Here is a 24,491-nt window from a genome sequence, read left to right on the forward strand (position 1 = left end):
TGGCCTCAATATTTCATTCTGCAACTGGACCTTTGATTTCTTCACTTGCAGACCCTAGTCAGCTTGGATTGGCAATAACATCTCCACAATCTCCATCAGCACAAGTGCACCACAAGTCTGTGTGCTTAGCCCCCTGCTCTGCATGCTTTATACTTATGGTTAAGTATAGCTCCAATGCTATAGTTAAGTTTGCTGATGACACCACTGTCATTGGCTAAATTAAATGTGGTGATGAAGCAGCATATAGGAGGGAGATTGAAAGTCTGGCTGCCTGGTGCCACAACAATGTCAATGTCTCCCTCAATGTCAGTAAGACCAAGGAGCTGATTATTGACTTCAAGAGAAGGAAGCCAGAGATTCATGAGCCAGTCCTCACCGGAAGATCGGAGGTGGGCAGGGTCAGCACTTTAAATTCCTTGGTGTTATCGTTTCAGAGATCTGTCCTGGGCCCAGCACATAAGTGCAATTACAAAGAAAACATGGTGGCACCTTTACTTTCTTAGAAGTTTGCAAAGATTCAGCATATCATCTAAAACTTTGACTAACTTCAATAGATGTCTGGTGGACAGTATATTGTCTGGCTGCATCAAGCCCTTGAGTGGGAAATCCTACAAAAAGTAATGGGTAGGGTCCAGTCCATCATAAGTAAAGCCCTCCCCACCATTGAGCACATCTACAAGGACCAGTGTCGCAAGAAAGCACGGTCCTTCATCAGGGACCCACACCACCCAAATCAAGCTCGCTTCTTGCTGTTGTCATCATTTAAGAGGTACAGGAGCCTCAGGACTCAAACCACCAGGGACAGGAACAGTTATTACCCCTCAACCATCAGGCTCTTGAACCACAGAGGATAACTTTGCTTCACTCACTCCATCACTGCACTGTTCCCACCACCTATAGAATCACTTTCAAGGACACTTCATCTCACGGTCTCGATATTTTCTGTTTGTTTGTTTATTTATTTTCCTCTTTTTGTATTTGCACAGTCTGATGTTTACTGCACGTTGGTGGTTTGTCCATCCTGTTGGGGGTGGTTTTTCAATGATACTATTGTTTTTCTTGGGTGCACTGTGAATGCCCACAAGAAAATGAATCTCAGAGGTCTATATAGTGACACATATGTACTTTGATAATAACTTTACGTTGAAATTTGAACACTGTGACGCTACTCCTAGCTAAGTTGCCTGCCAATAAGGTTAAGGCCAGTGAATACCTGGTGATGCCTTGGGCTCTGTGGTGTAAATCGTGATGTTGAACTCTGTGGCCCTCTGACTCCTACTCCCCTTCCATGGTCAAACCCTACCTGGGGATCGTACCCTTCCTCCCCCATACACCCTCTCCCTCTCACCTGCTCCGCCCCAGGTTCGTGTCCTCACCGCCCCGGAAATCCCTATCCCAGCACACCATAATAACGGTTCACACCAAGAGGATAAATTATGCTGAGTGACGTTTATTGCAAAAAACACACAAGGTTGAACAAACAAAGCAAGAGGCAATCAAACAATTTCATCTGTCAATTTGTACCTAAAGTAGCTCCTTGCATAGCCTTCTGTGCCCGGGGAGGCATCTGATGTAGAGAGAGGGTGTTTGTGCAGGATGGATGGGGAGAGCAATGGTTGAGGTGGGGTGAGAGGGTCAAGGTCAGGAGAACTGGCGTAAGAGAGGAATCCTCGAAGAGTGAAGAAGTCATACGGGGCAGCTGGGAGCAAGCTGAGAGGGCAAAGGTCAAGGAAAGATAACCTTTAGGGAGGGGATCTCTGAGGAAGAGGATTGGTTGGCCCATAGGAGCCCTTGGAACCCAGGCCCTCCTGCACTTGGGGCGTACTGATGGCAGGTGGGACCCTGCAGGTGGGAGCCACAGGTGAAGGACAGATTGTAGGTGACCTTGCCGTACCTGAGGTAACACGTAAGATCCTTCGAGCCAGAGGTGAGGGGTACCGCACAGGTCCCCAGGGCTTCGTTCCAAAGATCGTCCTCATCGTAGACCGTCAGGGTGAGTTTCAGGTCACTGGTGGCCAGCACCTCACCCAGGTCCAGTCGGGCTTTCCACTGGGGGTTGTTATTATCATACACTATTGAGGTCTGAGCTTTGACCCGCCCATAAGAGACCTTCACAAAACCATCAGTGCCTGTAAATCGGTCGCCCCAGAGGTTGAAGCCCCTCATGACAGTGACCACCAGGTGCCCTATGCCTTTCTGCTTGGCACAGCAGAGACGGTCGGTCCAGTTGTTCTCTGGGCAGAGACAGGAGCAAGGATCAGAGGCACTCTTGCTCTTGCCAGCAGGGCAGGTTGCTTTGGAGCAGTCCGGTGTCTGGGCATTGGCCAAGATGTACTCCGAGAGATAGAGCATTAGCTGGTCTCGCCTGTGGTCGTTATCAGGAAGCAAGTAATGAAGGGGGTACAACTTGTAACTGATCAGCCCTGGTGATTCTTTCAGACTCTTCAGCCAGCTGGTGAAGACAGTGGGGTCAGAGGAGAAGAGGGTGTCTGTGTCCCCAATGGAGTGACCCCCTGAGGTTTCCGTTAGCCTCTCGTTGAAGACCTGGTGGAAGCTGCTACCGCGGCTGAGGGAAGAGGCCTTACTCTTACAGAACGAGGATTTAGCTGAGGCCTTTCCTGCCGCGATCACCTCGTAACTGGCCTCTACACTTAGACAGTCCTTCACTTCCTCAACAGTGAGGCCGTCTGCTGCAGCCTTGCAGGTGCGGATGGCCGTCAAGTCCTTGAAGGAGCCCCCCAGCTTCACCAACTGGATGTAATGTGTTCCAAAAGTCTCCACCAGTCTGTGGTAGTGGTGTCGGGCACCCTCGTAGGAGGTGTTAGTGATCCGGCCCAGGTGGGCGGAGAACTGGGGTGACAGGGGCGGAGGGTTCTTCAGACGGTAGCGGTAGAGATTACATTGGAAAGTATGGCTGGTGAAGCTGTAGCGATCTGATTTAGCCTTGTGGCTGGCAAAGGACATGGCCTTGGATTTGGAGCCCGCCAGCCCCACACTGACCGTTTGTCCAGGTTGGGGCTGAAGGCTCAGGTCACCACGCCAGCTGACGTCCAGACGGGAGTTGATCGACTCAGCCAGCTCGGAGACCGAGCGGAAGAGCTGGCTGGACAAGGTCCGACTGCAGCTGCGCTGAGCACGCCAGTCCACCACGGCCAGGGGGAGGCGCTGCCGTTCACCCTCCATCTGTGAGTTTGTGCAGAGGGTGCAGGTACCGTCCGGGTGCTCCCAGCTCTCCACGTCCACCACGTAGGCCCCCTTGGCACTCAGCGTCACTATATCGAAACCTTCTCCAGCCAGACTGGTCCCAGGTACAGGGGACGTGGACTGGCACTCACTGGCACTGCCCGTATGGCAGACAGCTCCCACGCCCCCCAGGAACAGAAGCTGCCACAGCAACACTCCCACTCTCCACCTTATCCTGGATTCCATCGCTGTGTCAGCAGGGCTCCCCTCGATCGACGGAACTCTGTAGGTTAAGAGGAGAAGGAGAAAGGTCACCCCCAACACTAAAACCCTTGGACAGGGGTCCAAAGCATCATCCCTTCCCATGAAGGGTCACCCCTTCACCAACCTCTCTCACCCACCCCCCCCCCCCCAGACAGTGGCCCCAACTATCCATGACCCCTCAGCACATTAGCTGTCCATGCACGGCTGTTTAGAGAGTGGAAATATTGGGGCAGTTACAAAAGAGGGGCAGGAAAGCCAGAGCAGAGAGAGGGGCTGGGGAGACCATTACGGAGAGCGTGACCCTACATGACATGAGTGGAGGAAATGAAAGAGTCACCAAATGGTTACAGCTCGGGGAAGGCCAATCCCTCCCTCCAGTCTATACCATTTCTGTGTAAGGGCAAACCCACCTTTCCCACTCCCCAGCCTTCCCCCACAGCCCAGAGAATTCCTCCCTTTCCACCCTTTCTGGCGCCCTCTTGAACACCCCGACTGAAGCAACTCTCCTCGCAGTGAATTGCACACCCCAATTATTTGCTGCTGAAGCAAAACTTCCTCAGTTACCCTTCATCTCCCCTCTCTGGTCACCCTGAGGTGGTGAGCTCACGTCCTCGACCCTTGTGTTTTACAAAACCCCACTCCTTGCCTGGTAGTCCGAGATTCAATCAAAAATGCCTTGTTTTCAAAACTTTCTCATCACATTTGGTGGACTGCTCTCCTGTACTCCCGATCTCTCTGTCCTCGTTGAAGCAATGTCCTTTCACTTGTTCTCATCCTTCCCACTAAAATGTAACCCTTCACATTACTCATCATCAAACAGTATCATTCCAGCAACACCCCCTCTCATTCTCTCCCTCTCTCTCCTCTCTCATTCTCTCTCTCTTTCTCGCTGTCTCTTGCACTTTCTACCTCCGTATTTCTTTCTGTCTCTTTCACTTTCAGTGTGTTTTTCTCTATTTCTCACAGTCTTTCACTCTCTGAATCAGTTCCTCTGTCTCTTTCTGTCCATCTCTCTCCATTCCCCTCTCTCTCGCTTTCTGTCTCTGTATCTCTCTTTCTGTCTCTTTCACTCTCAATCTGTTTCTCTATTTCCGTCTCTCTCCATTTCTCCTCCCCCTCTCTCTCTCTTCTCTCACTCATTCACTTATTCTCTCTCTCTCTCTCTCTCTCTCTCTCTGATCTGTACACTGACTGTTCTCAGTCACTCCCTCTCTCTCTCTCCCACCCCCCCCTCTCTCTCTCTCTCTCTCTCTCTCTCTCTCTCTCTCTCTCTCTCTCTCTCTCTCTCTCCCTCCCTCCCTCCCTCCCTCATGCCATTTTGACAAGACTGTTCATTGCGAGACAGGCACCATCTCTGTTCAATAATCTATATTATGAAAAGCAGCGGTCCAGGTCCTGACCCATGGAATCTCCACGACCCATCTCACTCCAGTCTGACCAACCTTCAGCCACTGCTCTCTGCCTCCCACCATTACACTAATTCTCTTTGCACACTTCTGCACACCCCTTCATTCGATTTTGCCGATGAGCCCATTTATCAAGTACCTTTTCGGAATTCTCTGTGAGTGCAACGGGACCCTCATTGGCCACCTATGGGAAGGTGAGGGAATGTGACAAACTCATTAAAATGAACGGCCAGGCAGACTTACTGTGGGACAAACTGATGAAGATGAACGGGGAAAGAGTGAGCGGAACCAAGTGGGGAGGAAGGCAAGAGATATCGTAGGGAAAAAGGGAATTGACAATGAAGGAGAGATGGATAGGGAATGTGAGAGGGCGAGGGACAGGTGAGGAATATAATCAGAATGGGAGAGAGGAGGAAGGGAGAGTGAGAAGAGCAGAAAGGAGAGAATAGAGAAGTACGAGAGAGACAGAGAATGAGAAGACAGAGATAGAGAGAAACAGACAGGAAAAGAGAGAGACAGAGTGAGAAGGAAAGAAAGGGAGAGAAGAGAACAAGGAAAGCAAAGAAAGTCAGAGAGAGGAGAGAGGAAAGAGAGAAGAGAGAGACAGAGGGATAGAGAGAGCAAAGAGAGACAGTGAGGAAGAACAAGTTAGGCAGAAGAAAATGAGAAGAGGGAGGAGCGAGACAACGAAATAGAGAGACAGAGAGAATGAGAGAGAAGAGAGATACAGAGAGAGAGAAGAGAGAGGAGATACCGTACGCAGCTACAAAGACAGGGACAAACATTCACACAGAGACCGAGAGAGATGGAGAGAGACATAAAGAGACAGAGAGAGACAGGGAGACACAGCTACAGAGACAGAGAGAGACAGGGAGACACAGCTACAGAGACAGAGAGAGACAGTGACAAGAGACCAAAAGCGGCCTGGTTGAGGGAAGTATCTGGTGTGAGAAGTGCTAGCCTTTGGCTCGAGAGTCTTCGGCGAGGAGACTACGCCAGGCACAATTGCAGAGGGTGAAGACATGACCGCTAAGCTGATTCAGTGTGCTACGTGCATGATGTGGGAGGTCAGGGACACTGATGGTGCCCCCGGCTGCTACAGCTGTGGAAAGTGTGTCCAGATTCAGCTTCTGAAGGAGCATGTTGCAGCACTGAAGAAAGAACTAGAGTTTTCTGGACAGGACCTACAGTGAGGTCGTTACACCGAGGATACCGGAAGAGAGAAATGGGGCGATGATGAAGAAGGAAAGGATGCTTGAAGTACAGGAGACCCCAGGGGATGTACCTCTCGTAAACAGGTTCACCCTCTTGGAAGCTGTCAAGACAGAAGATACTGCCAGTCTGAGAGGCGGACAGGTCTGCGAGCCGAAAATTGGTGCAGAAGCAGAGCCGAGGAGTCAGACATCAGGAAGAGCCGTGGTAGTAGGGGACTCCATAGTAAGAGGTACGGAAAGCGGGTTCTGTGGCAACAGGTGAGATTTAAGGATGGTGTGTTTCCTCCCTGGTGCTAGGATCCAGGACATCACAGACCGATTGCAGGGAATCCTCAAGGGTGAAGGTGAACAGCCGGAAGTGGTAGTGCATGTCGGCACAAATGACATCGGGAAGAAGAGGAAGGACGTTCAGAGAACTCAGAAGAAGGCTGAAAAGCAGGACTTCCAGGGTGTTTATCTCTGGTTTGCTTCCAGTTCCTCGTGCTGGAGAGGGCAGGAACAGGGAGATAATGGATCTGAATGTGTGGCTGAGGAACTGGTGCAGGAAGCAAGGATTTACATTCTTGGACCACTGGGATCTGTTTTGGGGTAGGGATGAATTGTACAAAAGGGACGGGTTGCACCTTGATAGGCGGGGGACCAGCATTCTGGCAGACAGGTTTGCTACTGCAACACGGATGTGTTTAAACTAAGTAGTGGGGGGGGGGAGGGGATGAACTGGAAATATAAGGATGGAGTTAAAGGGAAAGTGAAAATAAGAAAAGTTAAAAAGAACAACAGAATCAATGGAGTAGAAAGCTCAAGAAGAGATCATGCAGTATGGCCAAGTGAAATAGGAATTGATATGAAAAGAGAGGGGAGTAACGAATTAAAAGTATCATATATGAATGCACGAAGTATAAGGAATAAAGTAGACGAGCTTGAGGCTCAGTTGGAAATTGGCAAGTACGATGTTGTGGGAATAACAGAGACATGGCTTCAAGCGGACAGGGCCTGGGAAATGAATATTCAAGGATATACATCTTATCGAAAGGACAGACTGACTGGCAGAGGGGGTGGGGTGGCCCTGTTGGTGAGGAATGATATTCAGTCCCTTGCAAGGGGGGACATAGAATCAGGGGATGTAGAGTCAGTATAGATAGAACAGAGAAATTCTAAGGGTAGAAAGACCCTAATGGGAGTTATCTACAGGCCCCCAAACAGCAGTCTGGATGTAGGGTGTAAGTTGAATGAAGAGTCAAAATTGGTATGTTGCAAAGGTAATGATACAGTTGTCATGGGGGATTGCAACTTGCAGGTAGACTGGGAGAATCAGAATGGTACTGGACCCCAAGAAAGGGAGTTTGTGGAGTGCCTCCGAGATGGATTCTTAGAACAGCTTGTACTGGAGCCTACCAGGGAGAAGGCAATTCTAGATTTAGTGTTGTGCAATGAACCGGATTTGATCAGGGACGTGGAGGTAAAGGAACCATTAGGAGGTAGTGACCATAATATGATATGTTTTAACCTACAATTTGAGAAGGAGAAGGGAAAATCGGATGTGTCAGTATTACAGTTGAACAAAGGGAACTATAGAGCTATGAGGGAGGAACTGGCCAAAGTTCAATGAAACAATACCCTAGCAGGGAAGACAGTGGAACAACAATGACAGGTATTTCTGGGAATAATGCAGAAGGTGCAGGATTGGTTCATTCCAAAGAGGAAGAAAGATCTTAAGGGGAGTAAGGGGCAGCCGTGGCTGACGAGGGAAGTAAAGGGCAGTATAAAAATAAAAGAGAAGAAGTATAACATAGCAAAGATGAGCGGGAAACCGGAGGACTGGGAAGCTTTTAAAGAGCAACAGAAGATAGCAAAAAAGGCAATACACTAAGAAAAAATGAGGTACGAAGGTAAACTAGCCAAGAATATAAAGGAGGATAGTAAAAGCTTCTTTAGGTATGTGAATAGCAAAAAAATAGTTAAGACCAAAATTGGACCATTGAAGACAGAAACGGGTGAATTTATTATGGGGAACAAGGAAATGGCAGATGAGTTGAACAAGTAGGGTACTTTGGATCTGTCCTCACTAGGGAAGACACAAACAATCTCCCAGATGTAATAGTGGTCAAAGGAACTAGGGTAAAGGATGAACTGAAGGAAATTTATATTAGGCAAGAAATGGTGTTGAGTCTGAAGGCTGATAAGTCCCCGGTGCCTGATGGTCTGCATCCCAGGGTACTTAAAGAGGTGGCTCTAGAAATTATGGACGCATTGGTAATCATTTTCCAATGTTCTATAGATTCAGGAACAGTTCCTGCTGACTGGAGGGTGGCTAATGTTGTCCCACTTTTCAAGAAAGGAGGGAGAGAGAAAACAGGGAATTATAGACCGGTTAGCCTGACGTCAGTGGTGGGAAAGATGCTGGAGTCAATTATAAAAGATGAAATTATGACACATTTGGATAGCAATAGAAGGATCAGTCCAAGTCAGCATGGATTTATGAGGGAAAAATTATGCTTGACTAATCCTCTGAAGTTTTTTGAGGATGTAACTATGAAAATGGACAAGGGAGAGTCAGTGGATGTAGTGTACCTTGGCTTCCAGAAAGCTTTTGATAAAGTCCCACGTAGGAGATTAGTGGGCAAAATTAGGGCACATGGTATTGGGGGCAGAGTACTGACATGGATTGAAAATTGGCTGGCTGACAGGAAACAAAGAGTAGCGATTAACGGGTCCCTTTCGGAATGGCAGGCTGTGACCAGTGGGGTACCGCAAGGTTCGGTGCTGGGACCACAGCTGTTTACAATATACATTAATGATTTAGATGAAGGGATTAAAAGTAACATTAGCAAATTTGCTGATGACACAAAGCTGGGTGGCAGTGTGAAATGTCAGGAAGATGTTATGAGAATGCAGGGTGACTTGGACAGGTTGGGTGAGTGGGCAAATGTATGGCAGATGCAGTTTAATGTGGATAAATGTGAGGTTATCCACTTTGGTGGCAAGAACAGGAAGGCAGATTACTATCTAAATGGAATCAAGTTAGGAAAAGGGGAAGCACAACGAGATCTAGGTGTTCTTGTACATCAGTCAATGAAAGCAAGCATGCAGGTACAGCAGGCAGTGAAGAAAGCTAATGGCATGCTGGCCTTTATAACAAGAGGAATTGAGTATAGGAGTAAAGAGGTCCTTCTGCAGCTGTACAGGGCCCTGGTGAGACCCCACCTGGAGTATTGTGTGCAGTTTTGGTCTCCAAATTTGAGGAAGGACATTCTTACTACTGAGGGAGTGCAGCACAGGTTCACAAGGTTAATTCCCGGGATGGCAGGACTGTCATATGTTGAAAGATTGGAGCGACTGGGCTTGTATACACTGGAATTTAGAAGGATGAGAGGGGATCTGATTGAGACATATAAGATTATTAAGGGATTGGACACGCTGGAGGCAGGAAGCATGTTCCCGCTGATGGGTGAGTCCAGAACTAGAGGCCACAGTTTAAGAATAAGGGGTAGGCCATTTAGAACAGAGATGCGGAAAATTTTTTTCACCCAGAGAGTGGTGGATATGTGGAATGCTCTGCCCCAGAAGGCAGTGGAGGCCAAGTCTCTGGATGCATTCAAGAGAGAGTTAGATAGAGCTCTTATAGATAGCGGGGTCAAGGGATATGGGGAGAGGGCAGGAACAGGGTACTGATTGTGTATGATCAGCCATGATCACAGTGAATGGCTGTGCTGTCTAGAAGGGCCGAATGGCCTACTCCTGCACCTATTGTCTATTATCTATTGAGACAGAGAGAGTGAGAGAGAGACAGATAGAGAGAAAAGGGAGACTGAGAGGAAGACAGAGACAGAAAAAGAGAGGGAGGGAAAGAGACAGAGTGAGAGAGAGAGAAAGTGAAGAAAGATAAGAGAGAGAAGAAAGCGAGAAAGAATGAATAAAAAGTGAGACAAAGAGAAAAGAGGCAGAGAGACAGAAAGAGTGAAGTGACAGAGAGTGCGAGAAGAGAGAAACAGAGAGAGATAGAGAGTGAGACAGAAAGGGAGACAGAGAGAGAAGGAGACCAAGGGAGACAGACAGAGAGAAAAAGGGATGAGAGGAGAGAGACAAAGAGAGAAGGGAGTGAGGGAGAAAGAAAGAGAAGAAAGAGTGAGAAAACAGACTGAGGAGAGACAGAAAGAGAGCGAAGAGAGAAACAGAATGAAGAGTGAAGAGAGGAAAGAAAGACGAGAGAAGAGGGAGACAGAGGGGAAGACAGGGTGAAGGTGACAGAGGGAGAGTGGGGGAAGCGAGGAGAGAGAGTGGAGAGAGGAGAGAGAGACAGAGAGTGGAGAAAGAGAGGAGAGAGAATGGACAAGAGAAACAAGAGAGAAGAAAGAAAAGGAGAGACAGGGAGAGACAGACAGATTCAGATAGAGAGTCAGAGAGAGAGAGGATAAAAAGGTGGAGAGAGACATAAAGAGACAGAGAGACAGTGACAAGAGACAGAGAGAGACAGAGAGAAGAGAGAAGAGAGGGAAGAAAAGAGAGAGAGGGAGAGAGGGAGGGAGAGTGGGGTGAAGTGAGAGGAAGGAGACAGAGAGGAGAGGGAAAGAGATAGAATAGAGGTCAGAGGAGAGAGAAGAAAGAAAAGGGGAGAAACAGGAAGAGAGGGGGACAGATATAGACAGAGAGAGGGAGAGAGAGTTAGTTGAGAAATGGAGAAATGAGAGAGAATGGAAAAGAGAGAGGCAGAAAGAGGAGGTAGACAGAGGGAGATACAGAGAGGGGGTGAGACAGAGTGAGGGAGACAGACAGAGAGAGTGGAGTGAAGTGAGAGGAAGGAGACAGAGAGGAGAGAGGGAAAGAGAAGAGAGACATAAGAGAGAGAATAGAGGTCAGAGGAGAGAGAAGAAAGAAAAGGGGAGAAACAGGGAGAGAGGGAGACAGATATAGACAGAGAGAGATACAGATAGAGAGACAGGGAGGAAGAAGGTAGAAAGAGAGAGGGAGACAGCGAGAGACAGACAGACAGTGAGAGACAGAGAGAGGAAGAAGCAAATGAAAGGAGAGAGATGAGAGAGGGGAGAAGAGAGAGAGAGAAACTGAGGAGAGAGACAAAGACACAGAAGAGAGAGTGAGATTGAAATATTGGAAAAGATGGAACAAGTGGAGAGGAATATCAAAGAGGCTCAAAGAACAATTCCAGAACTTTAGCTCTCCGCTCACAAGGGCACCCAAGCAGGTGGGGTGGGGATGAGAGATGGAGGAAGGGTAGTTCTGGCTGTCTGGGGCTGTGGAGGAGGGTTTGTCTGTGGCAAGCAGATACCCTCTGACCCCAGTACTAAGACTGAGACCTACCTGATGATGATCTTTTGGGAACTTCAAACCCACCGGCTCACCCAGGCCTCTCCTTCTGTATTGACCCAGTCAGTCAGGTCTGAGCTTATGAAGGCAGAGACTTGTCATTAAGGGAGGAGGGGCTGTGATCAGACCACAAGGCTGTGGCCTGACCACGACGATATGCCCCTGTTAAATGGAACATGATTCAAGAGCAAGGGCCAGTTACCATGGTAACACCATCCCTCCATCATTTCACGAGGGGGAGAGGAGAGGAAAAGCTGGAAGAAATGGGCTGGAGAGATGAGATGGTTAAACGAAGAGGGTGGGGATGTTTGTGCCAGCAGCCATTTTGTTAAATCAGTGAGGTTACAGGAAGGGAGCATGGGAGGGAGAGAGGGAGAGGGAGGGGGGAGAAGGAGAGAGGGGGACCAGGGAGAAAGACGGATGTGAGAAGGATTGGTGGAGACAGGGAGATGGACAGGGAGTAAAAAAGAGGGAAGGGGATGGAGTGAGTGTGAGAGAAAGGGTTAGATGATCACAAAGATGAAGTGCAGGTTGGTTTAGATGATGAAGTCCTGCTGTCAACGTGCCAGTCAGGCAAATCTGAGAACTTTCCCAGCTTATTCCCCACAGGCTCTCAGCAGTTCCTGCCAGACTCCAGACCCCTACAGTAAAAACTAACGATACGTACGGGGGGGAGGAACTGAAGCAGACGGGGGAGGGGCAAGTCATATGGTCACAGAGAAAACATGTACACACACACACACACACACACACACACACACACTCACACACACACACACACACACACACACACTCACACACACACACACACACACACACACACACACACACACACACACACTCAAACCTGAGTTACAGCAGCTCGTAAAAACTAACAATTCACCCACATCAGTGGCAAACCGATGCCACATGTTCTCCAAGCGTCACCTGTAGAACTGTGTTCAGCATGTCATGAGGCGCCACCCTCCATTCTCTAAACCCCATCCATAAAGATTACAATGTCAATAACAATACCATTTAGCGAAATGAAGTTGATTTTCAATTGTCACATTAAACTTCAAAACTTCTGAACAATTTTACTAAAATGCTTTACTTATTTCAATCTGTCTGTTATCCTTTTATTCAAATTAAAACAATTCCTTTTTCAAAAAATGTCCATAATTATTGTAACAAATTCATTAATAAATGAGCATTTCTGCTCAAAATAGCAATGGCACAGAAGAGAATGTGTTTTCAAAGATTATCATCAATTTGGACACATATTCTTAAAAAGAATTGCCATCCCTGATCTAGAGACTGAATGATACATAAATACTGGTGACAAACCACTCTGACACCCCCTCATCATGTCTCCATTACAGAAAGAGCTCACATTCTGAGCCACAAGGAGCGCGGGGTCAAAAAGTGATTTCCACTAGCATCAGCCTTGACACTCACTGAGTGAGAATGTCACACCTTGACTCATTCTTCTGACCTGTGGGTGACAGTCTGCACCTCTGCTCTGAGCAAAACAGCACAAAACACCCTCTTGTAAGAGGAAGCTGCACAATAGAACACATCACACTCAGGAGTCTGCTGAAACAGAGCTGGGTGTGATGTGGCCTGCAAAACCAACCAGGACCAAGGGTGCAGTGCTGCCGGATAGATAGAGTGAATGCAAGCAGGCTTTTTCCACTGAGGCCAGGGGAGAGAAAAACCAGATCTCATGGGTTAAGGGTGAAGGGGGAAAGGTTTAAAGGGAACATGGGGGTGGGGGGCTTCTTCACGCAGAGAGTGGTGGGAGTGTGGAATGAGCTGCCAGATGAAGTGGTGAATGCGGGCTCACTTTTGACATTTAAGAAAAACTTGGACAGGTACATGGATGAGAGAGGTTTGGAGGGATATGGCCCAGGTGCAGGTCAGTGGGACTAGGCAGAAAAATGGCTCGGCACAGCCAAGAAGGGCCAAAAGGCCTGTTTCTGTGCTGTAATGTTCTATAGTTCTATGATATTTAATAGTTTTTGGTGAAATCCTGGAGCCGTGACTGTTCTGTGAAATTCCTCCTCGCTCGACCTGTTGACCCTGCATACCCTACTGTAGCCTCCCACCAGTTCACAGATCCTCAATCTCTCTCCAGCACTCGTTGTTTGAGCATTGTTCACCGAGAAAATAAAAATCTTAGATCTTTTGAAGAGTGGTATGTTGCTTGTCGAACCGGGCCGTAAGGTCGATAAGAACGGATCGAGCATTCGCACAATAAAGCAGAAAGAACTGCATCTAAAGGCAACTTGTTCAATTTTTCATTCTGCATGTTATTTAGCTCAGAATTACAGACCATACTCTGATCACTTTGGCTTATTGGAACTTCAAAAACAATGGTATTGTCATTGGATCTGAACTGCATTCTCGCATTAGTGTTACAGAGATAATTAATCACATAGCCATTAATATGAAAAAGATAATTTGCCAGCAGATAAGTGGCAAATTTCTGTTCTCATTGCTGAATCAACAAGTCTGAGCATTGAGACTGTCCTAATAGTTTATTTGAAATGTGGAAGTGATAAGGAAGGTGATCCCCATTTTATGTTTTTAGATCTAATTGAACTGTCTGATCAGAAAGCTGCAACTATTGCTGAGCATCTACTGAACTGTCTCAATAACCATGGGTTTGATGGCTCTTACTTGAAACAGAACCTTGTAGCATTTGCTACTGATGGGGTGAGCGTAATGCTTGGTGTCAGATCTGGTGTTGCTACAATTCTCAAGGAACATAACCCTGATGTGATAATTTGGCACTGTCTTAATCACAGATTAGAACTTGCAGTAGGTGATTCAGTGAGAGAAGTTCATTTTCAATCATTTATGGACAAATTGTACTCTGTTTACAGTAGATCACCTCTAACTCAAAAGGGACTGTCTGAATGTGCCTCTCAACTAGAACAACAAATTTGTAAAATAGGCCGCGTTCCGGGCACCAGGTGGGTAGCTAGCTCGTTTTGAACAGTTTCAGCATTGTGGCAAAATTATGAAGCACTGTGTTTTCATTTTGAAAAAGCAATGAAGGATGAAAGAAGACCTAGAGCGACAGAAAAACCTATGAAGCTCTGTTGAAAAGACTCTCTTCAGAACAGTTTCTATTGGACTTAGTTCTAACGTATGACACGTTGCATGAACTTGGTTTACTGTCAGAGTGTTTACAGAAATGCACTACTACGATTGTTTCTGCAGACAAACTGATCCAACAGAGCATAAGATCACTGCATGGACTGAAAGAGCAAACTGGTACAAGAATTCTAGAAGCTCAAGAGGCAGTTGAAAAGAGGAAGTTTGGAGAAATTACCTTAACAAGCAACGACATCATTGTCTCCATTAATTATCTACAGTTTCTTACTAGTCTTATAAACAATTTGCAGCACCATATGTTCAAAGCAATTCCTTGAAAGGTTCTCAAACTTCTAAACCTCAGGTATGTATAAATCCCTGCTAAATGAAATGTGTGTCCTTGATAAAGATAACTTGCCTGCTGAAATACTGTCTAATTATGGAGAAGCTGCAATATCATCTCTCTGTAAGTGGTTTAAGCTTTCTTCCTGCTCTGTAATAAATTCAGAGATTATGTGCAGGATGGTGGACACCCCAAGACTTACGCACATTACTGAGCTGTCCACAAGTTATTCCTATTAGTACTGCTGAGTGTGCGAGAGGATTCAGTCACATGAACTTGTTAATAACAACAACATGCTCAAGAATTCTCATAAATCATGTATCAGCACTTATGTTTGTTAAACTATACGGACCTCCTCAAGCTCAGTGGAATCCTGAGCCATATGTCACATCATGGCTGCTGTACCACAGATCAGCAGATGACACCAGGACAAGAGTTGCTTAGACCCCCGAACACATCCTACGCCTGACCCTTTGTGGAGATTATTGTGGAACTTCTCATTGGTGGTATTTGCTAAGTAGGTAATTACTTTTAAATTGGTAAAATATATGATTACAGTCTTTTTCTTTACTTGCTTGATAATTATATTTTATAATAATTAGTGAGTGCTGCCGTGCAATACTTGGTCATATTATTAAATTAAGTATTATATGTTTTATTGTACCAGTTATACACTGAAATGCAGTGATAGGCTATAATCTTGTTAATGTTTTAACTATCACTATATTTCTGTGGAGCTCTGGAATTCATATATTTTTTCATCTTGGTTTAGTCCCTGACATTATAAGAAGCCCTATTCATATATATATGTGTCACACCCAATTTGTGTACCCCCCCCATTACATAAATGGGGCAAAGAAGTAGCCCAGTACATGAAATGAGCAGGTACACAAATTGGGTTTGGCATATATGGAGAGGATATAGAAAATGGCAAGCATTTTGTCAGCTCCGGCACCTAAAAAATTATCACTGCACCCCTGCGGGACCTGTCAGGAAGAGAGACTGAGGGAGAACAGTCAGTGTACAGTGTACAGAGGAGGGGGAAGAGAGAGAGGGAGAGAGAGAGGGGGGAAGAGAAGGGGGGAAGAGAAGGGGGAAGAGAGGGGGGAGAGAGAGAACAATCACTGTACAGATCTCCCCCTGAGAGAGAGGGACTGAGAGACACCGGTCAGTGTACAGATCTCCCCCCGAGAGAGAGGGACAGAGAGACACCGGTCAGTGTACAGATCTCCCCCCGAGAGAGAGGGACAGAGAGACACCGGTCAGTGTACAGATCTCCCCCCGAGAGAGAGGGACAGAGAGACACCGGTCAGTGTACAGATCTTCCCCTGAGAGAGCGGGACAGAGAGACACCAGTCAGTGTACAGATCTCCCCCTGAGAGACACTGGTCAGTGTACAGATCTCCCCCTGAGAGACAGGGTCTGAGAGACACCGGTCAGTGTACAGATCTCCCCCTGAGAGAGAGGGTTTGAGAGACACCGGTCAGTGTACAGATCTCCCCCTGAGAGAGAGAATCTAAGAGAAACCGGTCAGTGTACATATCTCCCCCTGAGAGAGAGGGTCTGAGAGTCACCGGTCAGTGTACAGATCTCCCGCTGAGTGAGAGGGTCTGAGAGACAGCGGTCAGTGTACAGATCTCCCCCTGAGAGAGAGGGTCTGGGAGACACCGGTCAGAGAACACTTTTTTTCCTCCTCTTCAACCCCAGTTCCTGACCTTCTCCCTGAAACCTTTGATGCCGTGTCCAATCAAGAACCTATCAATTTCTGCCTTAAATACACCCAACAACCTGGCCTCCACAGCCACATGTGGCAACAAATTCCACAAATTCACCATTCTCTGGCTAAAGAATTTTTTCTTTATCTCTGTTTTGAAAGGGTGCCCCTCTATCCTGAGGCTGTGCCCCCTTCTCTTAGACTCTTCCACCATGGGAAACATCCTTTCCACATCTACTCCGTCTAGGCCTTTCAACATTCAAAAGGTTTCAATGAGATCCCCACTCATCCTTCTGAATTCCAGCGAATACAGACCCAGAGCCATCAAACTTTCCTTGTATGATAACCCTTTCATTCCTGGATAATCCTTGTGAACCTCCTCTGGACTCTCTCCAATAACAGCACATCCTTTCTAAGATGAGGGGCCCAAACTGTACACAATGCTCAAGGTGAGGTCTCACCAGTGCCTTATAAATCCTCAACATCACATCCCTGCTCTTGTAGTCTTGTATAAGGTAACAAATTTCATGACATATGCCTATGACATTTTACCTGATTCTGATGGGCAAACTGGTTGATGAGAGATATTGCGATTCTGGTCCAAAAAAAAAGGAAGCAGGTGTCAGGTTTAGGAAGTTTTAGGCCAGTTCAGAAATTCAGGTCCCATGGATGCCGATGAGAAAGAGTTGGGTGAATAGGCAGGGGGATGGGAACCAGTATGATAGAGCTGAAGATGAGCCACCAGGTTTACAAGTAGATGGTTGATGTGAGGAAGGACAAGCCAATGATTGGGTACAAATACAGACAAAGCAAAGCACAGAGGCAAAATTCAAAAGGGCGTAGAATGCAGGACTGAAGGTGCTGTATTTAAATACATGTACAAGGAGGCCAAGTCAGTGACTTGGATAGAGGCCAACCTTGTGGCACAATCAGAGATTGGTCAGTATGATGTTGTGGGAATCACTGAGTCATGGATGAAAAGAAGGCTATAGTTGGGAGCTTAACATCAAAGGATATCCTTTGTATTGAAAGGACAGGCAGGGAGGCATAGGCGGTGGTGTGGCTCTTTTGGTAAGAGATGGAATTACATCTTTAGAAGGAGGTGACATAGGGTCAGAGAATGTTGAATCTTTGTGGATGGGGAAACTCCAAGCGTAAAAAAAATAATTTTGGGGATCATGTATAAGCCTCCTAATAGTAGTCAAGTAATGGGGGACAAAGAAATGGCAGATGAACCTAATGGGTACTTTGCATCAGCCTTCACTGTGGAAGGCACTGGTAGAGTGCCAAAGGTCCATGTGTGTCAGCAAGCAGGCATGAGTGTCATTTCCATTACAAAGGAAAACCTCAAAGGTCTTAAGGTGGATAAGTCACCTGAACCAGACGGACTACACCCCAGAGTCCTGAGAGAGGTTGCTGAAGAGATAACGGATGCATTGGTCATGATTTTTCAAGGATCACTTGATTTTGACATGGTCCCAGAAGACTGAAAGATTGCAAATGCCACTCCACTCTTTAAGAAGGGAGGAAGGGGAAAAAAGGAAATTATAGACCAGTTAGCCTAATCTCAGTGCTTGAGAAACTGTTGGAGCCCATTATTAATGATGAGGTTTTGGGGTACTTGGAGACTAATGATAAAATAAGTCAAATCGGCATGGTTTCTGTAAAGGGAAATCTTGCCTGACAAATCTGTTGGAGTTCTTTGAGGAAGTAACAAGCAGGGTGGACAAAGGAGAGGCAGTGGATGTCATTTACTTGGATTTTCAGAAGGCATTTGATAAGGTACCACAGATGAGGCTGTTTAACAAGATAAAATCCTATGCCATTACAGGAAAGATACTGGTATGGGTAGAGGAATGGTTGACAGCTAAGAGACAATGAGTGGGAATAAAAAGGGCCTTTTCTGGTTGGCTCCCAGTGACTAGTGGTGTTCTTCAGGGGTCAGTATTGGAACCACTACTTTTCATATTGTTTGTCAGTGACTTGGATAATGACAATGACTTGGATGGCTTTGTGGCAAAGTTTGCGGATGATACAAAGATCGGTGGAGGGGTAGGTAGTGCTGAGGAAGCAATGTAATTGCAGCAGGACTTGGACAAATTGGAAGAATGGGGAAATAAGTGGCAGATGGAATACAGTGTTGGGAAATACGGTGTAATGGCAAGGACAGGAAGGGACAGATCCCACCATAGGGTAACAGAAGGAACAGCCCGACTTACCCCCAGAGGCAAGGACAGGATACCAACAAGACAAACCAGCCACCTCACTCGAACCCAGGGCCACTTATATTCCAGCCCCAATATGAGAATCAAATGCCTGTGATTAAGCCCAACTGAAACAACAGACAGACAGAAGACCCGGAGTCCGGAGTCCACGGACCGGACCGTGAACCAGAATGCGGACTTCGCGGACCAGACCATGACAATTGCATTTGTCAACTCAAGCTGCAAATTAATCTTTAAGGAATCCTGCTCAACAACTGTCAAGTCCTTTTGTACCTTCAATTTTAAAATTTTCTCCCCAATTAGAAAATAGTCTACCCTTTTATTTTTTCTACCAAAGTGCAAGACCATACACTCCCTGACACTGTATTCCATTTGCAAATTTGTTGCCCAGTCTCCTAATCTAAGTCCTTCTACAGACTCTCTACTTCCTCAAAACCAGTTGCCCCTCCACCCATCTTTGTATCATCCACAAACTTGGCCACAAAACAATCAATTCCATCAATTCCATCATCCAAGTCATTGATATGCAAAGTAAAAAGAAGTCGTCCTAACACAGACCTCTGTGGAACACCTCTAGTCACTGGCAGCAGAAAAGGCTCCCTTTATTCCCACTCTTTGCCTCCTGTCAATCAGCCAATGCTTTATCCATGCTAGTATCAAATAAAATCCAAATATTCAACATCCATCAATTCTGTCCATCCTGCTTGTTATTTCTTCAAAGAACTCCAACAGATTTGTCAGGCAAGACTTTCCCTTCAGGAATTCATGCTGACTATGGCCTGTATAATCCTGTGCCTACAAGTACCTCAAAACCACATCCTTAACAATTGACTCCAACATCTTCCCAACCACTGAGGTCAGACTAACTGGTCTAACCAAACTGGCAAAGTACTGGAGAGTTTATCATCGGTAGCTGAGCGAAGGGCGCTGAGTAGGCTACGGTCAATTATGGAAAACCCTGAACATCCTCTACATAGCACCATCCAGAGACAGAGAAGCAGTTTCAGCGACAGGTTACTGTCGATGCAATGCTCCTCAGACAGGATGAAGAGGTCAATACTCCCCAATGCCATTAGGCTTTACAATTCAACTGCCAGGACTTAAGAACTTTTTTTAAAGCTATTATTAATGCTTTTTGAGTTAGTGATTTAGATGCATATCATATTATTACTGAGTTAAGTATTGTATGTAATGAGTTTTTGCTACAACAAGTGTATGGGACATTGGAAAAAATGTTGAATTTCCCCATGGGGATGAATAAAGTATCTATCTATCTATCTATCTATCTATCTATCTATAGTTTCCTTTCTTCTGCCTCTCTCCCTTCTTGAAGAATGGAGTGACATTTGCAATTTTTCATTCCTCTGAAACCATGTTTCTTGAAAGATCATTACTAATACCTCCACAATCTCTTCAGCCACTTCTGACAGAGCTTTGAGTGTACACCATCTGGTCCAGGTCTGTCTTCAGACTTTTCCGTTTCCCAAGCAGCTTCTCATAAGTAATGGCAACTTCACACATCCCTGCCCCCTGACACTGTAGAACCTCTGGCATACTGCTAACGTCTTCCACAGTGAAGACTTATACAAAATACTTATTCAGTTCATTTGTTATTTCCTTATCCCTCATTACTACCTCTCCAGCATCATTTTCCAGCAGTCCGATATCTATTCTCACCTCTCTGTTACACTTTATGTATCTGAAGAAAACGTTAGAATCCTCTTTAATATTATTGATTAACTTAACTTTGTATTACATCTTTACTTCTTTATGGCCTTTTAGTTACCTTCTGTTGGTTTTTAAAAGCTTCCCAATCCTCTAACTTCCCACTTATTTTCATTCTATTTCATGCCCTTCTTTGGCTTTTTTTTTAAAACTTTTTTTTATTGTTTTCAAATAGTTACAGAGTAAATGTGTATGAAAAAAAATGTCACCCAGCCCCCCTCCCCCCTAACATCCCTATTAAAAAAATAAGAAAGAGAAAAAAAAGGAATGGCTGGATATTGGAGGATCCCCACATGCTCCATGGAGTTCGTAATAACTTTAGTATATATATTTATTTCTTTCCCCAAGTAACCAATTATTTCATCTTCGGAGCACCTATATATTTAATTCTGTCTTTTGTAAATAAGGGTGCCAAATTTTCAAAAATGTTTCATATTTATCTCTTAAATTATAAGTAATTTTTTCAAGTGGAATACAGCCATAAATTTCGTTCTTCCAACGATCTATACTTAGATATGTATCCGATTTCCAAGTCACTGCAATAGCTTTTTTGGCTACTGCCAATGCAATTTTTATAAATTCTTTCTGATATTTATTCAATTTGGATATCGGTTTTATCCCTTCAATATTACCTAGTAAAAGTAATATTGGGTTATGTGGAAGTTGTACTCCAATAATTTGTTCCAGTAAAACTCTTAAATTTGTCCAAAAAGGTTGAATTTTAGAGCAAGACCAAGTAGAATGTAAAAAAGTACCAATTTCTTGGTTACATCGGAAACACTGATCAGATAAATTTGGGTTTAATTTATTTATTTTTTGTGGTGTAATATATAGTTGATGTAAAAAATTGTATTGCACTAATCTTAATCGAACGTTTATTGTATTTGTCATACTCTCAAGACATAGTCTTGACCAGTTTTTTTCTTCAATTTTGATATTCAAATCACTTTCCCATTTTTGTCTTGACTTATGGACTCCTTGTTTAATAGCCTGTTTTTGAATCAAATTATACATACAAGAGATAAATTTTTTAATCTTTCCTTTTTGAATTAAAGTTTCTATTTCATTGGGTTTCGGTAGTAACATTGTTTGACCTAACTTTTCTCTTAAATAAGCCCTTAGTTGAAAGTAACAAAAAAGAGTGTTGTTTGATACTTTATATTTATTCTTTAATTGATCAAATGACATTAATATACCTCCTTCAAAACAATCTCCTATATATCTAATCCCTTTTTGAAACCAATTATATAAAAGTTGATTATCCATTGTAAAAGGAATAAGTCTATTTTGAATTAAAGATTTCTTTGCTAATAAGGATTTCTTTGTCTCATCGTCAACATTTATCTTATTCCATAAATCAATCCAATGTTTTAATATAGGAGATTCTTTCTTTTCCCGTATCCATTTAGATTCCCATTTATATATAAAGTCTTCTGGTATGTTTTCTCCTATTTTATCTAGTTCTATTCTGATCCATGCCGGTTTATCTTTCTCAAAAAAAGATGCAATAAATCTAAGTTGATTTGCTTTATAATAATTCTTAAAATTTGGAAGTTGTAACCCTCCTAGCTCAAATTTCCATGTCAATTTTTCCAACGATATTCTTGACATCTTACCTTTCCAAAGAAACATCCTCACATATTTATTCAGCTCTTGAAAAAACTTCTGGGGTAATTGTATTGGTAGTGATTGAAATAAGTATTGTAATCTAGGGAATATATTCATTTTTATGGTATTTACTCTACCTACTAATGTTATTGGTAATACCATCCATTTATCAAGATCTTCTTGAATTTTTTTCAATAGTGGTAAATAATTTAATTTGTATATGTTCTTTATATCATTATCAACTCTTATACCTAAATATTTTATACCATTTGCCGGCCATCTAAATTGGGTTATTGATCGACATTGATTATAGTCTCCTTTAGTAAGAGGTAAAATTTCACTTTTATCCCAATTTATTTTGTAACCTGATACTTTCCCATATTCTTCTAATCTATAGGATAATTTACGCAACGATTGCAATGGGTTTGTTAGATAAAGCAGAACATCATCAGCAAATAAGTTAATCTTGTATTCTTCCTGGTTAACTCTTAACCCTTAATATCTGGGTCCATTCTAATCAATTCAGCTAATGGCTCTATCGCCAACACAAATAAAGCAGGTGATAATGGACAACCTTGTCTAGTTGACCTTGTTAACTGAAATGGTGTTGAAATTTGACCATTTGTCACTACTTTAGCTTTGGGATTAGTATTTAAGGATTTAATCCATTTTATAAAAGATACTCCTAATCCGTATTTTTCCAATACCTTAAATAAAAAATCCCACTCCAATCTATCAAATGCTTTTTCTGCATCTAAAGCAACTGCCACGCTCATTTCCTCCCTCTTCTGTGCTAAATGAATTATACTAAATAAGCGAGTTACATTATCTGCTGATTGTCTATTTTTAATAAATCCTGTTTGATCCATATGTACTAATTTTGGTAAGCATTTAGATAATCTATTAGATAAGATTTTTGCTATTATTTTATAATCAGTATTTAATAAAGAAATCGGTCTATATGATGATGGCTTTAAAGGATCTCTATCTTTTTTTGGCAATACTATTAAAATGGCTGTCGAAAAAGATTCTGGAAGTTTATGCGTTCTTTCCGCTTGGTGTATTAACTCCATAAGAGGAGAAATTAATAAATCTTTAAACTTTTTATAGAATTCAGGTGGAAAACCATCTTCTCCTTGAGATTTATTACTTTGAAGTGATCCTAGGGCTTCTTCGACCTCTTTCAATGTAAAAGGCATATCTAATCCCTTCTGTTCTTCCATATTTAATTTTGGAAGAGTTATTTGTGATAGAAACCTTTCTATCTTGACATTGTCATTTTGTGATTCTGATTTGTACAACTCAGAGTAAAAATTCTTAAAAGCTTCATTAATTTCTAAAGGTTTATAAGTAATTTTATTTACTCTTGTTCGAATTGCATTTATTGTTTTAGAAGTCTGATCTGTTTTTAGCTGCCATGCAAGAACTTTATGTGATCTTTCACCTAGTTCATAATATCTTTGTTTAGTTCTCATAATTGCTTTTTCTGTTCGATATGTTTGGAGCGTATTATATTGTAACTTCTTGTTAATAAGTTGTCTTCGTTTTTCTTCTGTCATATTTCTTTGGGATTCTTTTTCTAATTTTGTAATCTCTTTTTCCAATTGATCTATTTCTATCATATATTCCTTCTTAATTTTAGAAGTATAACTTATTATCTGACCTCTCAAGTATGCCTTCATTGCTTTCCACACTATAAATTTATCATCAACTGAATGTGAATTTATATCTAAAAAGAACTGAATCTGTTTTTTCATAAAATCACAAAAGTCTTGACGTTTTAATAATATTGAATTAAATCTCCACCTATAAACTGATTCCTCTTTATCTACCATTATCATTGTCATTATTAAAGGAGAATGATCTGACAATATTAACCATATAACCATATAACCATATAACAATCACAGCACGGAAACAGGCCATTCCGGCCCTCCTAGTCCGTGCCGAACTCTTAATCTCACCTAGTCCCACCTACCCGCACTCAGCCCATAACCCTCCACTCCTTTCCTATCCATATACCTATCCAATTTTACCTTAAATGACACAACTGAACTGGCCTCTACTACTTCTACAGGAAGCTCATTCCACACAGCTATCACTCTCTGAGTAAAGAAATACCCCCTCGTGTTTCCCTTAAACTTTTGCCCCCTAACTCTCAAATCATGTCCTCTCGTTTGAATCTCCCCTACTCTCAATGGAAACAGCCTATTCACGTCAACTCTATCTATCCCTCTCAACATTTTAAATACCTCGATCAAATCCCCCCTCAACCTTCTACGCTCCAATGAATAGAGACCTAACTTGTTCAACCTTTCTCTGTAACTTAAGTGCTGAAACCCTGGTAACATCCTAGTAAATCGTCTCTGCACTCTCTCTAATTTATTGATATCTTTCCTATAATTC

General features: G+C 43.8%; 1 protein-coding gene across 5 annotated transcripts in view; it reads right to left on the reverse strand.

Annotated features, from left to right (window-relative positions):
* Positions 1-1,440: 1,440 nt before the first annotated feature.
* Positions 1,441-24,491, reverse strand: part of LOC140719283 (perforin-1-like) — a 40,049-nt gene continuing 16,998 nt past the window's right edge. For 3 of the 5 annotated variants that reach the window (XM_073033801.1, XM_073033803.1, XM_073033805.1), the window contains one exon: positions 1,441-3,466. In XM_073033801.1, coding sequence (XP_072889902.1) covers positions 1,726-3,466 — 1,741 coding nt within the window. In that variant the 3' untranslated portion in view covers positions 1,441-1,725. Of the gene's footprint in view, positions 3,467-11,383; positions 11,437-12,276; positions 12,477-24,491 lie in introns of those variants that run through there. The other 2 variants (XM_073033804.1, XM_073033802.1) reach the window with 2 other exon arrangements.

Source organism: Hemitrygon akajei, chromosome 31, assembly GCF_048418815.1.
Source record: "Hemitrygon akajei chromosome 31, sHemAka1.3, whole genome shotgun sequence".
NCBI classification, from domain to species: Eukaryota; Metazoa; Chordata; class Chondrichthyes; order Myliobatiformes; family Dasyatidae; genus Hemitrygon; species Hemitrygon akajei.